This window comes from Megascapheus bottae, chromosome 3 (genome assembly GCF_031878675.1).
Source record: "Megascapheus bottae isolate mThoBot1 chromosome 3, mThoBot2.hap1, whole genome shotgun sequence".
Lineage (NCBI taxonomy): Eukaryota > Metazoa > Chordata > Mammalia > Rodentia > Geomyidae > Megascapheus > Megascapheus bottae.
In genome coordinates this window covers 87,815,660-87,830,405 of record NC_143511.1, presented here as the reverse complement: position 1 = coordinate 87,830,405, position 14,746 = coordinate 87,815,660, and the positions used below count along the sequence as shown (strand labels likewise).

The 14,746-nt window shown below is 46.7% G+C and overlaps 1 protein-coding gene across 6 annotated transcripts in view; it reads left to right on the top strand.

Annotated features, from left to right (window-relative positions):
• Nucleotides 1-14,355, top strand: part of Tsc1 (TSC complex subunit 1) — a 61,241-nt gene extending 46,886 nt beyond the window's left edge. For 5 of the 6 annotated variants that reach the window (XM_090330876.1, XM_090330875.1, XM_090330877.1 and 2 more), the window contains 8 exons: nucleotides 252-295; nucleotides 1,357-1,523; nucleotides 2,962-3,144; nucleotides 5,467-5,577; nucleotides 6,149-6,271; nucleotides 8,614-8,801; nucleotides 8,887-9,048; nucleotides 9,338-14,355. In XM_090330876.1, the coding sequence (XP_090187002.1) occupies nucleotides 252-295; nucleotides 1,357-1,523; nucleotides 2,962-3,144; nucleotides 5,467-5,577; nucleotides 6,149-6,271; nucleotides 8,614-8,801; nucleotides 8,887-9,048; nucleotides 9,338-9,854 (1,495 nt within the window). In that variant the 3' untranslated portion in view covers nucleotides 9,855-14,355. The remainder of the gene's footprint in view (nucleotides 1-251; nucleotides 296-1,356; nucleotides 1,524-2,961; nucleotides 3,145-5,466; nucleotides 5,578-6,148; nucleotides 6,272-8,613; nucleotides 8,802-8,886; nucleotides 9,049-9,337) is intronic. The other variant, XM_090330878.1, reaches the window with a different exon arrangement.
• Nucleotides 14,356-14,746: the final 391 nt, after the last annotated feature.

The following is a 14,746-nucleotide window of genomic DNA, read 5'->3' as shown; positions in this document are numbered from 1 at the left end:
CTGACCCCAAAACCCAGGCCATGATTGAGCCAGGGCAACGTGGTGTTGTGATTCCTCCTCTTTGGAGGCCTGCCTGCTTGTTTCCTTCCTCTAAGGCCCCGACTGCATGCGAACTTAAAAGAGTTTGACTTTTTTTTAGGTAATTGAAGATTCTGACCATAAGGAAGTGATACAGTCTTGTTGTATTAAAAGTTCAGATAAATGTTTCTAGTTCTGATACGAAACTTCATTATTCTAAAACTTTTTCCTAGGTTGTCCTTACCCAGCAAGTCTGTTGACTGGACCCACTTTGGAGGTAAAGTTGTTACTTTAGTGCCATATCTAGCTCCACTGGTCCCTATTTTCCTGTTCTTCTTCTGACCTTGAAGGAAGGGTGTCCCAGGGCTACCCTTTCAGCCGGCTGATGAGCTTGGTATAAGGATACCGGGGGTTGTAGACTCAGCATATCCCACTTGAAAAGTGGCAAGTGCTGTGCACTTGGGAGTAGAAATTCAAAGGGTGCATGCAGTCTTCTTCATGCTGCACTTCCTGAGTGATAGGGACATGCTGAGATTTCCCTACATGCAGGTGAGCATAGTAGTGAAGGAGCAGCCACACAGAGACCAAGGCCGTCTGGAGCAGGTGTTGAGATTAGGGTGTGTTATTTTAAAAGGAAGACAGGGATAGGGAGTGTGGCCTGGTGGTAGAGTGCTTGCCTAGCATACACAAAGCCCTGGGTTTGAATCCATGGTACCACATACACAGAAAAAGCCTGAAGCGGTCCTGTGGTAGAGTGCTAGCCTTGAGACTGCCTAAGGACAGTGTCCAGGCCCCAAGTTCAAGCCCAAGGACTCTCCCCCCCAAAAAAAGAAAAAGAACAAAAGACAGAACCAGGCACTGGTAGCTCATTAGGAACAGGCTTAATAGGCTTACACCTGTAATCCTAGCTACTCAAGAGGCTGAGATCTAAGAATTGTGGTTCGAAGTCCATGAGACCTATCTCCAGTTAACCACCAAAAACCCAGAAGTAGAACTGTGGCCCAAGTGGTAGAGCATTAGCTCTGAGCAAAGCTCAGGGAGGGACAGAACTCAGGCCCTGAATTCAAGCTCTAGGACTGGTACCTCCCTCCTCCACCAAAAGAGAGAGAGAGAGAGAGAGAGAGAGAGAGAGAGAGAGAGAGAGAGAGAGAGAGAGAGAGAGAGGAGGGTAGAAAGTTCTATCCCTTCTTGTGACTGACAGCAGTTGCTGCTGGGAACCAACCAGTCATTTGCGTAGTGATTTGGTTTTGGCAGAGTTGTTTCTTACACTGAGGGAGGGAGTTTGATGGAACAATATATAAAGGCATTTCTGCCACCCTCCCTCTGCTTTAAAATCAGGCTCTCCTCCCTCAGATGAGATCCGCACCCTCCGAGACCAGTTGCTTTTACTGCACAACCAGTTACTCTATGAGCGTTTTAAGAGGCAGCAGCATGCACTGCGAAACAGGAGGCTCCTGCGCAAGGTGATCAGAGCAGCGGCCCTGGAGGAACACAATGCTGCCATGGTGAGATGTGTGTGGTGTGTGTGGTGGGAGGGGGCAGTACCTCAGTCAGTGTTGCCATGGTGAGATTGGTGAGGGTGGTTACCTCAGTCAGTGCTGCTGTGGTGGGATAGTACCTCAGTAAAGATGGAGTGCCCTTGTTCTCTTTTGGGTTGTGTCATGTGGGAGCATGTAAAAAGCAATGGCCAAGTCATATTTAGAGTTCATCGTGCTCATTGCAGCCATCTCAGAAGTTTAACTGTGAATAATAGATCTCACAATCACCTAATACTCAGAAGCCTTGGGAAAAGTGACTTTCTGTGTTTGCTTACAATTGGCTATGATGGTAGAAAGGACCCAAGTTGTGTTTTATTTCTTCTGATATGAAACTAGCCCTCTTAGAGTTAATTCCTAACAGAACTGAAGCATATATAATGTTATAAGTATCAGACCAGTTACATATGAACTTTCATTGTTAGCTCTACCAATTGTTACTTTTGAGAAGTAATTAGGCCTTTTGAAGCCTCATTACTGACTTTTTTTTGCGGGGGGGGGGGGGGGGGGAGGGTTTGGTCATAAGGCTTGAACTCAGGGCCTGGGTGTTGTCTATTGAGTTTTTTCACTCAAGGCACTCTACCACTTTGAGCCACAGTGCAACTTCTGATTTTCTGGGGACTAATCAGTGATAAGAGTCTCATGGACTTTTCTGCAGGCTGACTTTGAACCATGATCCCAGCCTCTTCATTTTCTAGGATTACAGGCATTAGCCATAGGTACCTGATTTTTTTTGGGAGGGGTGCGGGGTGAGGTCATGGGACTTGAACTCTGGGCCTGAGCACTGTCCCTAAGCTCTTCAGCTCAAGGCTGCCACCCTACCCCATGAGCCACAGCACTACTTCTGGTTTTCTGATGCTAAATTGGAGATAAGAGTCTCACACTTTCCTACCTGGGCTAGCTCTGAATTACAGTCCTCAGATATGAGCCTCCCGAGTAGCTAGGGTTGCAGGGGTGAGCCTCCTCTGCCCAGCTACTGATTCTTTAAAACAGAAGTAAGTACATTACTACATTGTAAGTTGTGGTGCTAAATTATTTCAGTTAGCCATTGCTCCATACCTGAAACACTGTAAGTAGTTGGTAAATGTTTAGCATTTTAGTGAACGTTATCAGTGCTACATATTAGTGACCTCATTCCAGTGTTAATAGCTAGGACTTTTGAGAACATCTGAGATAAGTTTATTCCTGAGAAAACTTAAGCAACTTGAGATGCATTTGCCAAATGTGAAATTTGGAAAGGCATAACCTAAAACTAGTAGAACAGGAGAGAGCTCTGAGACTCTTGAGTATGTAGTTCTAAGGTGAGTTGAGTGATCATTGGAAAAATGTTTATGGCATGTGTTATTCTTAAGCATCACTAGCCATGCTGGACAGCAGCTAAAGTAATGGCATCTGTGATCCTTGCTAGAAAGATCAGTTGAAGTTGCAAGAAAAAGACATTCAGATATGGAAAATGAGTCTGCAGAAAGAACAAACCAGATACAGTCAACTTCAAGAACAGCGTGACAGTGTGGTGACCCAGCTCCATAGCCAGATCCGCCAGCTACAACATGACCGTGAAGAATTCTACAACCAGAGCCAGGAGTTACAGGTAAACACAATATAGCAGCTTATTCAGCCTAACTGAAGTGAATATTCTCTCCTCTGAAATGGCAGATCAACTTTCCAACTTTCTTGGTTCATGGCTCCTTTAGTGCCCTGGCACTCTTTTTTTTTTTTTGGTCCTCGAGCTTGGACTTTGGGCCTGAGCACTGTCCCTGAGCTCTTCAGCTTAAGGCTACCATCCTACCCCTTGAGCCACAGCACCACTTCCCATTTTCTAGTGGTTAATTGGAGATAAGAGTCTCATGGACTTTAGTGCCTAGGCTGGCTTTAAAACCGTGATCCTTAGATCTTAGCCTCCTGAGTAACTAGTAGGTGTGAGCCACTGTGCCTGGCCCCTGGCAGTTTCTCTTTTCTTCTTTTTTTTGGCCAGTCCTGGAGCTTGAACTCAAGGCCTGGGCGCTGTCCGTGAGTTTTTTTGCTTAAGGCAACCACTCTACCACTTGAGCCACAGTGCCAATTCTAGCTTTTTCTGTTTACATAGTACTGAGGAATCAAACAGGGTTTCATGCATGTTAAGCAAGGACTCTACCGCTAAGTGATAGAGTACCCTGGCACTCGAGTCAAAAGAAATTTTTTTTTTTGCCAGTCCTGGGTCTTGAACTCAGGGCTTGAGCACTGTTCTTGGGCTTTCTCAAGGCTAGAACTCTACCACTTGAGCCACAGCACCACTTCTGGCTTTTATCTATGTATGTGATACCAAGGAATCAAATCCTGGCCTTCATGCCTGCTAGGCAAGCACTTTAACCACTAGGCCAAACTCCCAGCCCTAAACCTGATCTTTTTTTTTTTTTTTTTTGGCCAGTCCTGGGCTTGAGCTCAGGGCTTGAGCTCAGGGCCTGAGCACTGTCCTTGGACTTTCTCAAGGCTAGAGCTCTACCACTTGAGCCTCAGCACCACTTCTGGCTTTTTTCTATATGTGGTACCGAGGAATTGAACCCAGGTCTTCATGCATGCTAGGCAAGCACTTTAACCACTAGGCCAAACTCCCGGCCTAAACCTGATTTTTAAATAACATGCAAATATATACTTGTTGGTATCATATAACATTATTATTATTATTATTATTATTATTATTATTATTATTATTATTATTATTATTGGTCCTGGGGCTTGATCTCAATGCCTAGGCTCTGTTTCTGATCTCTCTGTGCTCAAGGCTAGCACTCTACTCTACCACTTTGGCCACAGTGCCACTTCCGTCTTTTTCTGAGCAGTTTATTGGAGAGAGTCTCATGAACTTTCTTGCCCAGTCTGGCTTTGAACCGTGATCCTCAGATCTCAGCCTTCTGAGTAGCTAGGATTAGAAATGTAAGCTGCCAGTGCCCTGTTCTCATACAGCATCTTGATCTTGGATTCAGACTGGATAAGGGCACCTCATTTTCTTTTCTATATATGCTCTTTGTGATGCTTTCTTTTTTTTTTTAATCACAGTGTTCACCAAAAGCAGGGTTTTACCAAGATATGGTATTATTTATAAGTATTCAGTATCTGCTGCTGCCCCGTATAACACTCTGGCTAGTTGTTAGTTCATATGCTGACCTACAGATGGTGCTGTGCTCCCTTCACAAAAGTGCAGGGCTAGGCAGATCCTGGCATGTTAGCTGCATAGCCGCAGGGCTCTTTTACATACAGTTTGAAACTGCAAGCGTAAGGTCTCTTTTTTTTCTGTTAAATAGGAAGGGACTCAGAAATCAACCACAACTTTTTAGAATTGAAAAGTCAAATGTCAGGTGTAGTGTGCATCCCTGTAATCTCAGCACTTGGGAGGCACAGGCAAGATGTAGAGTTTTGAGTTTAGCTTGGTTACATAACAAGTTCCAGGCCACCTAGGACTACATAGTGAAACCCTATATTTAAAAAAAAAAAAAAAAGGAGAAGAAGAAGAAAGCCGGGCATGGTGGCTCATGCTTTAATCCTAGCTACTCAGGAGGCTGAAATCTGAAGATCCTGGTTCAGAGCCAGCTGGGGCACTAAAGTCTGTGAGACCCTTATCACCATTTAACCACCAGAAAACCAGAAGTGGTGCTGTGATTCAAGGGGTAGGGTGGTAGCCTTGAGCTGAAGAGTCAGGGACAATGCCCAGCCCGGAGTTCAAGTCCCATAACTAACAAAAAAAAAAAGAAAAGAAAAGAGAAAAGGCTAGAAAAATGGCAAGAAGGGAGCAAGAAAGGAAAAGGAGAGAGAAGAAGCAAGTAAGCTAGGAATAGAGAGTAGTGGGGGGATGAGGCATGCCTAGTTTTGCACCAAGCAAGCAGGAGGCCTGGCCTATCGGTGCTGCCATAATTTCACAGCCGGATTTCTTTGGTAGACAAAGCTGGAGGACTGTAGGAATATGATCGCGGAGCTGCGGGTGGAGCTGAAGAAGGCCAATAACAAGGTGTGTCACACGGAGCTACTGCTCAGCCAGGTTTCTCAAAAGGTAAGACCTAAGACAGGCCTGCTGACCCTTTTCCATCAGGTGTGTTGCTTGAGTGTCTGTGTTGGGGAACCAAGCAGCAGAGGATTTTGTTCTCCTTCTTCATCTTCTGGGGGCCATTTGGCAATGTCTAGATTCATTCCATGTTCCTGGCAGTGAGTGAGTAGGACACATAGCCCCACAGCAGAGAAGCCTCCACTGAGCTCTGAGCCATGCATGTCCCATAGAACCCTTTCTTGACACCTTGTCCACATAAGTAGAAAACTTTATGATTTGAGGACTGTGACTCAGAAATAGGTGATTTTCCTCTGGCTCCATCCTATATCCTGCTGTCTGATCCAGTGTTTTTTTGGTTGATGAGATTCATTTTATGCTTCTTTTTAGAATAGTTTTGAAAATCCATTTGCATTGCCCTTGGGTGCCTCCCACCCTGCCAGCTGTGATTTCAGGGTATTGAGAACCATGGGTCTTGCTTACAGTGCCCTAGCTTGGGACATGTAGGCTTCTTTAGGGCTGTTTAATATCTTTGGGGGTGGTTTGATTTTTCACCTTGCTTCTTTTGTGTTTTGGTTAGCTGTCAAACAGTGAGTCGGTCCAGCAGCAGATGGAGTTCTTAAACAGGCAGCTGTTGGTGCTTGGAGAGGTCAACGAGCTCTATTTGGAACAACTGCAAAACAAGCACTCAGATACCACCAAGGTATGCAGTCCTGTATGGGTTTGGGATGTGGAACTGAGTTGAAAAAGCTCTACAGACTCAGGTAGCACATCTTATAGAAAGGCCATTCCAAGTACATCCTCCCCACCTTCTCCCCGCCCCCAGCCCAGCAGCACACACTGGAGAGCCATCACCAGATTGTCTGCCTACCCCCTTGGTGTGTGGCTTTGCGGTATTGCTGCAGAGCATATGTGAAGGTGTTTTTCTCCCTTTCTTCTCCATGCCTCCTCCAGGGAGATCCAGAAGGGATGAGGGTGGGAGCCACCTCTGTGTAACATACCTCTCAGGACGTGGGTGGGGTGCACTGGTATGCACCATCTTTTCTTGTTTTCATGTTGTGTCTAGTTTTTGCCTGTGGTCATGCAGTCCTGGCAACAAGGCCAACAATGAGATGCTGGTACATTAATTAGTGCCTCACCAGTGGTGTAGAGACAAAAGTTCCATGTCACTTTACTGATAGCCTCAGGTAATGTTAGTGAAGGAACTAGGAATGGAATTTTAATAGTAAATGCTCAGATGCTTCCTGTCACTAGCTCCTCCATCACACACAGGCTTTTAGGATTTCTTGGGCTTATAATTTCTTTTTTTGGCCAAATGGAGAAGCATCATCTTAGAATTCAGGAAACTTAATTTTCATAGTTGAGTTGCTCCTTGTTTCTCAGCTCTCAGCCCTTAGATTCAGACTCAGCCTCTGGGAGGACGTTGAGTGTGAACTTCCTCTCTAGAAATCTGCTCCCTTATTTATTTTGGAGACAGAAGGGCTTTGGGAGAAGAAAGATGATGAACAGACTGAAGAGACCTTTGAAAGATATTTGCTGACACATGGTTTTGACAGCTCCAGAGAGGTGGGCTTCGATTGGGCAATCTCAGACTCTGGGGCATGTTTTATAGTGGTGGTGGTGATCTCTTGATTATTAGTCAGAATACTTTCCTTAGTAAGTCATGAACTGATCCGCCATGTTTTACTTGACAAGAAGTCTCAAGTTGGCAGTTTGGAGAGAACATCCGGGAGCTAAATTCTTCCTACTCCTCCACCTGTTCTTCTAACCTGTCAGCCTTATTTTTTGGCTAGCTGTGTACTTGCCAGCTGTGTTCTTAATGTACAAATGTCCTGTTGTTCTCTGTCTGTGAGAAACATTTCCCAGAAATGCTGTACATACTTCCATCCTTCCAGGATGGAGTGGTGCTCATTTCTATCCTATCGTAGCCTTAAACTTGCCTCTGGGCCTGGAGTTAGATGTTTTCTTATTCAGCCAGTAGAGGAGGGAAGAAGGAGGTCGAGAAGGGCTGGTCAGGCTGGTGAGCAATAGGAGCACATGGGTATTCCTGGTTCAGTACCTTGTACTAAGGTCCCACGAATACCCACATCCACAGTGATCAATATTCTTACATAGAATGGCATGGTATTTGCATTTAATCCATTCAGATCCTCATATATACTTTAATCATCTCTAATCACATAGAAATACCTAATACAATGTAAATGTATTATTAGTTGTTATATGATGTAATGACAAGAAGAAAGTCTGTCCATATGCAGTGCAGTCACGTTTTTTGTTGGTAGTGGTCATGGAGCTTGAACTCTGAGCCTGGGCACTGTCGCTGAGCTCTTCAGCTCAAGGCTACTGCTCTACTCCTGGGGACCTGGTTGTTGGTTGTCCTTGAGCTCTTTAGCTCAAGGCTACTGCCCCACCTCTTGAGCCACAGCACCACTTCTAGTTTTCTAGTGGTTAATTGGAGATAAGAGTCTCATGGTCTTTAGTGCCTGGGCTGGCTTCAAACTGCGTGTGATCCTCAGATCTCAGCCTGCTGAGTAGCTAGGATTTACAGATATGAGCCACCATGCCCAGCTTGCACAGACTACAATTTTTAAAAAATATTTTCCACTTTGGTTAGTTGAGTCTGGGTGCAGAGGAATAACTGTGTTGGTGCTTAAGGCAAAAATCAGAGGTGTTTTCATAGCCTGTGCTGAAGAATGGAGCCCTACAGTACAGCCGAAGCAGCCACATTATCTGCCAGCCAGTTCAGAGCTTCAGTCTATGATGCTCTATACCCTGGAAGTATTGGACTTGTCAGATTCCAGGTCAGGTTTCACTTTATGATCTGTTACCTTCCTGAGAATCCAGTTGCATGGCACGGTACTTTCTTTAGGGGTAGATCTCAAGGAAGGGTCACTGAGTTAATGTACACTTCCTTTCCAGAAAATTATCATTATATTTTTACTGCGTGCAGTGCCTTCTCAGTATTTATGATGTGTTTTTTCAGAGTGGTCATGGTTTGTTCAGTTTCTATTAAGTATTAACTCCAATCCTTTTTTTTTTCAGGAAGTAGAAATGATGAAAGCTGCGTATCGGAAAGAGCTAGAAAAAAACAGAAGCCATGTTCTCCAGCAGAATCAGAGGCTTGATACCTCTCAGAAACGGATTTTGGAACTGGAATCTCTTCTGGCCAAGAAAGATCATCTTCTTCTAGAACAGAAGAAATACCTAGAGGATGTCAAGAGCCAGGCCAGGTAACTTCCATTGGAATGGACTGGGCAGTGATGGGCTCTTTATGAAGTGCAATCCTCCATGTTCTGGTGGGTCTATGTCTTTCAGCGGACAGCTGCTGGCTGCAGAGAGCAGGTATGAGGCTCAGAAACGAATCACCCAGATGTTTGAGTTGGAAATCTTAGACTTGTATGGCAGATTGGAGAAAGACGGCCTCGTGCAAAAACTCGACGAGGAAAAAGCAGAAGCAGCGGAGGCAGCGGAAGAAAGGTAGGAGTTAAGAGTTGCACTGAAGCCCTGTGATGAACCTGGATTGTGTTGTGTGGTTTGGGGTGTGGCAGTTCCTCTGGGCAGGGCTATGGCACTCAATTCACTAACTTGCCTCATATGCCCACGGGTCTTCCCGTTGGGAGAGAGGGAGTCACTTGATCTGCTATTTGTATTGCAGATCACTAGTCATGCTTAAGTTTCTCTTGATGTTCAGGTTCAGTAATTCCATAGCTCCTTCTGGATGCCACCGTCACCAACTCCTTTTTTCCTTCTTGGATCTTGTTTACAGGCTTGACTGCTGTAATGATGGCTGCTCAGATTCTGTGGTAGGGCACAATGAAGAGGCATCTGGGCACAACGGTGAGGCCAAGACCCCCAGGTCCAGTGGCATCCGGGGCAGTTATGGAGCTAGAGGAGCTGGAGGCAGCAGCAGCAGTAGTGAGCTTTCTACCCCAGAGAAACCCCCAAGTCAGAGGGCCGGCCCCTTGAGCAGCTGGTGGGACACCACTGTGGGTGAGCCCTCCACCAGCATCCCAACGGTGGGCTCACTGCCCAGTTCCAAAAGCTTCCTGGGCATGAAGGCCCGGGAGCTGTTCCGTAATAAGAGCGAGAGCCAGTGTGATGAAGATGGCATGGCCATCAGTAGCCTTTCGGAGACTCTAAAGACAGAACTGGGCAAAGACTTGGGTGTAGAAGCCAAGAGTCCCCTCAACCTAGGTGGCCCGCAGCCATTGCCCCCAGCCCTGGACAGTGTTGGACAGCTCCGTATCATGGACTACAATGAGAGTCATCACGAACACAGCTAAGGAGGATGGATGGTCAGTCAGTGTTAACTTGCATCTTGTTGGCATAGAACAGGAGGTGTGAATGCACGTTCAAGGCTTTCCTGTTTCCAGGGTCTTGAGTGGCTGCTCGTTGCGTGGCAAAAATGAGACAGAGGTCCTTTTGACAGCTGACCGAATGCAGAATGGTTTTTGGATCTGGCATTGAAATGCCTCTTAACCTTCCCCTCACCTGTCCCTGCACCTGTCTTTCATTTGCCTAGCAGTGTATACTAATGGAGGGCCAGTGGTGTGTTCCTCGGTAGCTTTATTTCCTCATTCCTTTCCCCCAAATGGTTTCATCCTTCAAACCTGTGCAATATGAGGCCAAATTTCATCGGGAGTCCAACATACCACTGTCTACTTTCCTGAAGCTCAGATAGCTGGGTGGCTCGTGGTTAGACCAGGCAGTTGGCGGTACTGCAGGTAAGTCCAGTGTTGCCCCTTCCAGAAGGACATAGCCTGCAAAGCTGCTTGTTGTCATGCGAAGGCTTTTACAGGAGACTTGCACTGCTTTTCACTGCTATCTTTTTAAAGTTCAGTGTCTAAAGCAGCAAATCTAGAGAAACAATGGTTCATTCACTCTTAGGTTCTTTTGGCAGTTCTGATAGGCTTTCTCGAAAGTTCAGTGTGAACAAATGCCTATTATTTTGACAGTCTAGCTGGCACTGTGGAGGCCACACTTCCTTGCCCTTTGGGAAAACTCTTGTCCCTCCTTCCCCCACTACCTCTTATTTATTTGGTATTTGCTGGAATGCGGGTACCATGTTGCCCACAGGTGGGCATGGAGGTGGTAGTCTTGTTCTCTGCAGACAGCAAGGGGAGAGACCGATGAAGCTCTAGCAGGTGTGAAAGTGCTTCTTTGGGCTGAGCCATTGCTTACCCCTTTTGGCCTGTTAGCCTCCCCTTGAGTTCACATGCACCTTTTGTGTGTGTCAGCTGCTTTGTGATGCTACTGCAGCAAAAAGGCTCTGAAGGTCCAGAGTTTCTTGAGTTTATGTGACCAGCATTTCTCAGGCTTAGTCCTGATTCATGGTAGTAGGCTCTGGCAAAGGTAGCAGCTTTTCATACCAGATCTGACTTTCAGAGTCATTGCTGGTAGCTTCATGTTGCCGCACTGTTCCCCTGTGGAGAATGGCAGAGTGGAACCAGGGTGGGTACTGAGGCCTGACTGCCTAGACCCTCTGGGCTGCCCCACATGTTCCTGACATCCCACCAGTCAGCAGCAGAGGACACAATCTCGACATATGCTCCTGAAATAAATGCTAGAAGCCTAAGAACTGTTGCCTGGTGTTCCTGCTCAGGCAAGCAGAGATTTGTCAGGAAAGAGCCAATGAACTAGGCTTACCTGTTTCTATTCTTTATGTGAAAAGAATAGACGGGTTTAGCCTGAAGAAGTTGAGAAACTGTAATGGTACGAAATCTTACTGCATATGAAAGCTTACAGAGTGTGAGGGTGAGTAAACTTTTTTTTTTTTCTTTTGAGTGTGGCACTAAATATTCGAGCTTCCCTAACTAAAGACAGCTGAATGAACATTTGACACTCTGTCACTCGGTGTCACCATGGCAATTTTCACTGGAGACCGTTTGGGGTCAGGATTTCTGGTTTAACTGATGAATGTCCTACGTACAGGAGGGCGTGCCCACTGATTGTTCAGCTTGCCAGCTGGATGTCAAGAGTGGAGTACTGGTGATGCCACACTTTTAATTCAGCTTTGTCCAAAGGAAAGCTTACAATCCAATACATGGTAGTTTTTCTGGTTCTGTTTCAGAAAGGGATTAGTATGAACTAATTCAGAAAGAGAAAAATACTACAGGTGCACTACTAAAACTGGTTTTATTTGCTTTCCCCCTCCCCAGAGCAAAGCTTCTCCTCAAATGGCAAAGGAAAAGAGGCCAGTGTCAGAAAGAACAAGCTACCTTAAATGGACAGCTTGTAAGATGCAGGGAAGGGAGGCTGGAGGACTGAGCCAAGGGTCCCAGCATGGTAGTGGACTGAAGTATAGGAGGCCCTCTGAAACGTCTGCTGCTGGGGCCCTCGGCCCAGTCCTCCAGCCTAGGTATTGGTACGTAGTGTGCAGCCCAGGCCTCCCGGTGCACTCCAGCTCGTGCTTTTTTTGAGTTCTAGAAGGCCATAGATTTATTTCACCTAGTGATAAGGCCTGCTTTTATTGTGAGAGCTATAGATGCTTGGAGTCAGTGCATCACTTGACAGGGTTGCAAGTATTGTTTTGAGGGTGAAAAGGTGATGGGAGATGGAGCTTCCAAGGGGCATTCAAGGTCCAGGCAAAGGTATTAGAACAATGGAGGTAATAAATAGGTCAGGTCTCTCTTGAAACTGACTAAGCAGCCTGGTAGGTGCAAACAAAGGGCCTCCATGAAGATCACTGGGCACCAGCACTGTGATGGCTGACATGCGAAAGTTACTCCGATTCCCCCGAGACCATCTGCGGTCCAGGTGAGTCTGTGCCTCATGCAGCATGGACTTGGTCGGGGACGAGCGCTATCGTAGCATTTGGGGTGAGGGAGCAGGAAGGAGAAGTAGGACGAAAGGTGTTCCTGAGCCACCTCGGTCCATCAGCACACATCTGTATCCGATAGAACTTCCATGGAAATTCCACAAACGCTATTGCTCTGGGAACAGATATGTGAACATGAGAAAACTGGTTCAAGAGATTTTAAGAGGTGTCCTTGGAGCGCAGTGCTCGGAACACTGGCTAAGACAGGTAGTCTCTGAGGGTTTGCCAACAGCCTTCAAGAGAGAAGACTCGCCTAACCTTGAGAATAAGCTCCAGAAGGTTCTTGCTGCTTGTGATGTGGTTAGGGGGAAATCATAAAACTATTCTTAGAAGACAAACCATCATAAACCAGGAAAAAGGCTTGGAAGCCATTGACAGTTTGAAAAGTTAGCCTCTGTCCAGCCCATGCTGCCTGCCCATGGCCAGAGGCCAGTGCCTCCTTGGGGCGAAGCAGCACAAACAGGTAATAAGTGCCTGGCACTGGCCATTTGTAGCAGCGTCTGAAGTGCAGAAAGAGGAAGCATTAGCAGTTGTTCAAAGGATATCCAGAGTGACTGGTGTGGATGGGCCTTGGAGCTGGACCCCACAGCTCAAGTGGCAGTTCAGAAAGCCAGGCACGTGTTTCTGTGTAACAACACTAAGTGAGCCATGGACCAGCTAGTGAGACTTTGCACCAAACACTAGAGCCTACCATGGGAAGCCATCAAGAACTGAAGCACAAAGGAAGGCACCACAGGATGCTGCTGGTGTTCTTATTGGGCATCAGGGCAGAGCAGAAGGCACTCTGGGTAAGCTGCAGGGAGATTTGGCACCACCCAGGCCTGGCCTGCACGGCAGTGCAGATGGAATATCACCCACCCTCTTGGGCACTCTGTGTGGTCCACGGGGAAGCCTGGCTCCACCCAGTCAGTGGCTCACTAGGAAGCAAGCAGCCATATTGGCAGTGATTTGGAAGGTGTCCTCCCAAGGTCCAGGCCCTGAACTGATCTGCAGGGAATGTTGGGAAAGGAAGCCAATAGGAAGATGTTTGTGTATCTGTTTACATCCAGCGGTCTGTGTCATGGCCCTGTCCCCTTCCCCCAGATTGCTGCAGTCCTCTGTTTCCCTTGATTTCAATTTTTCTGTGTAGGTAAAAGGACAAGTTTAGGCCAGGACAGGCCTCTTGTTTCCATCAGGCTTCCCAGTGTGCCCTGGGAACCACATTCCCCATCTCTTATCTAGTGCCCTGCAGACTGTAATGCCCCCCCCTGGGGGGGGAGGTGGGGGGAAGCTGCTGCAATGAGGGGAATCTGCGTGGCCCGTGGCTTTTGGCCTTAAAATGAGTTCATGAAGGCCAAGAAGCTGTCTACCAGCTCCCAGTGCCACAACCTTCTCCACAGACTGGGAGAGTAGGCTGGTTTAGCCAGTGGAACAGATCTTTTAAGAGTTTAAGGGCCCCAGAACCCCCCCCCCTCTCCTCCCCTCCCTTGCACAGTGTTTGGACAGGAGGGTCTGGTGCGTGCCACTCTGTACAGCACACGCCTGGCTCATCCCAGAGGCAGCCAGGCCTTTTGCACTAGGATGAATCAGTGATCACTCAAAGAGACGACTATGGACCACAAATATATTACGGAGGAACAGATTTTGCTAAGACATAATCTAGTTTTATAACTCAATCATGGATGAACCATACGTGGCTAATGCAGTTTAAAGGATCCCATCTGTGAATGGAATCCGATGTTTTGACTGCTTTTGGTAAAATGGAGGAAAGTCACCTCTTCTCAAAAGGGTTCAACTTTCTTACCTTCACCTTAAAAGCATGTCTGTCCACATCAGATGCCATAAATAAAGACTGCAAGAGAACATGGTACAACCTCAGTGAGTGGAAATTGGAATCAAAGGGTTTGCTGTCCTTAGAATGTTCTAAAATGTCAAGGCAGTTGCTTGTGTTTAACTGTGAACAAATAAAAATTTATTGTTTTGCACTACTCTTCTGTGGTGATGTATGGCGGTTTCTGCTGGCCTCGTGTCCAGAGATACCAAAGTCTTAAGCCTGCAATGGGGTTTACTCGCCTTTGTGTAGAGCTTTTGTTTTCTGACAGACTGCCCATAGTACAGACAGTCATCTGCCTCATTCATGCTCCTCTGCAGAGTGGCATGTGGAGAGGACAAACCTCTCAAAGGTTACGCCATGGATCTGCAGAGCTACCCAGGTGGGGTTTCATGGAGTCCTCTGGTGGAACCCAAAGAACATTTATTTTGTTGAGTGCCCACTATTCCTGAACCCACAGTCGTGTGTGTTCAGCCACCATCACCACCCACTCTCCACCACTTCCTTGCGTCATTCAGCAGACAGTGGACTACCACCTTTACAGCAGT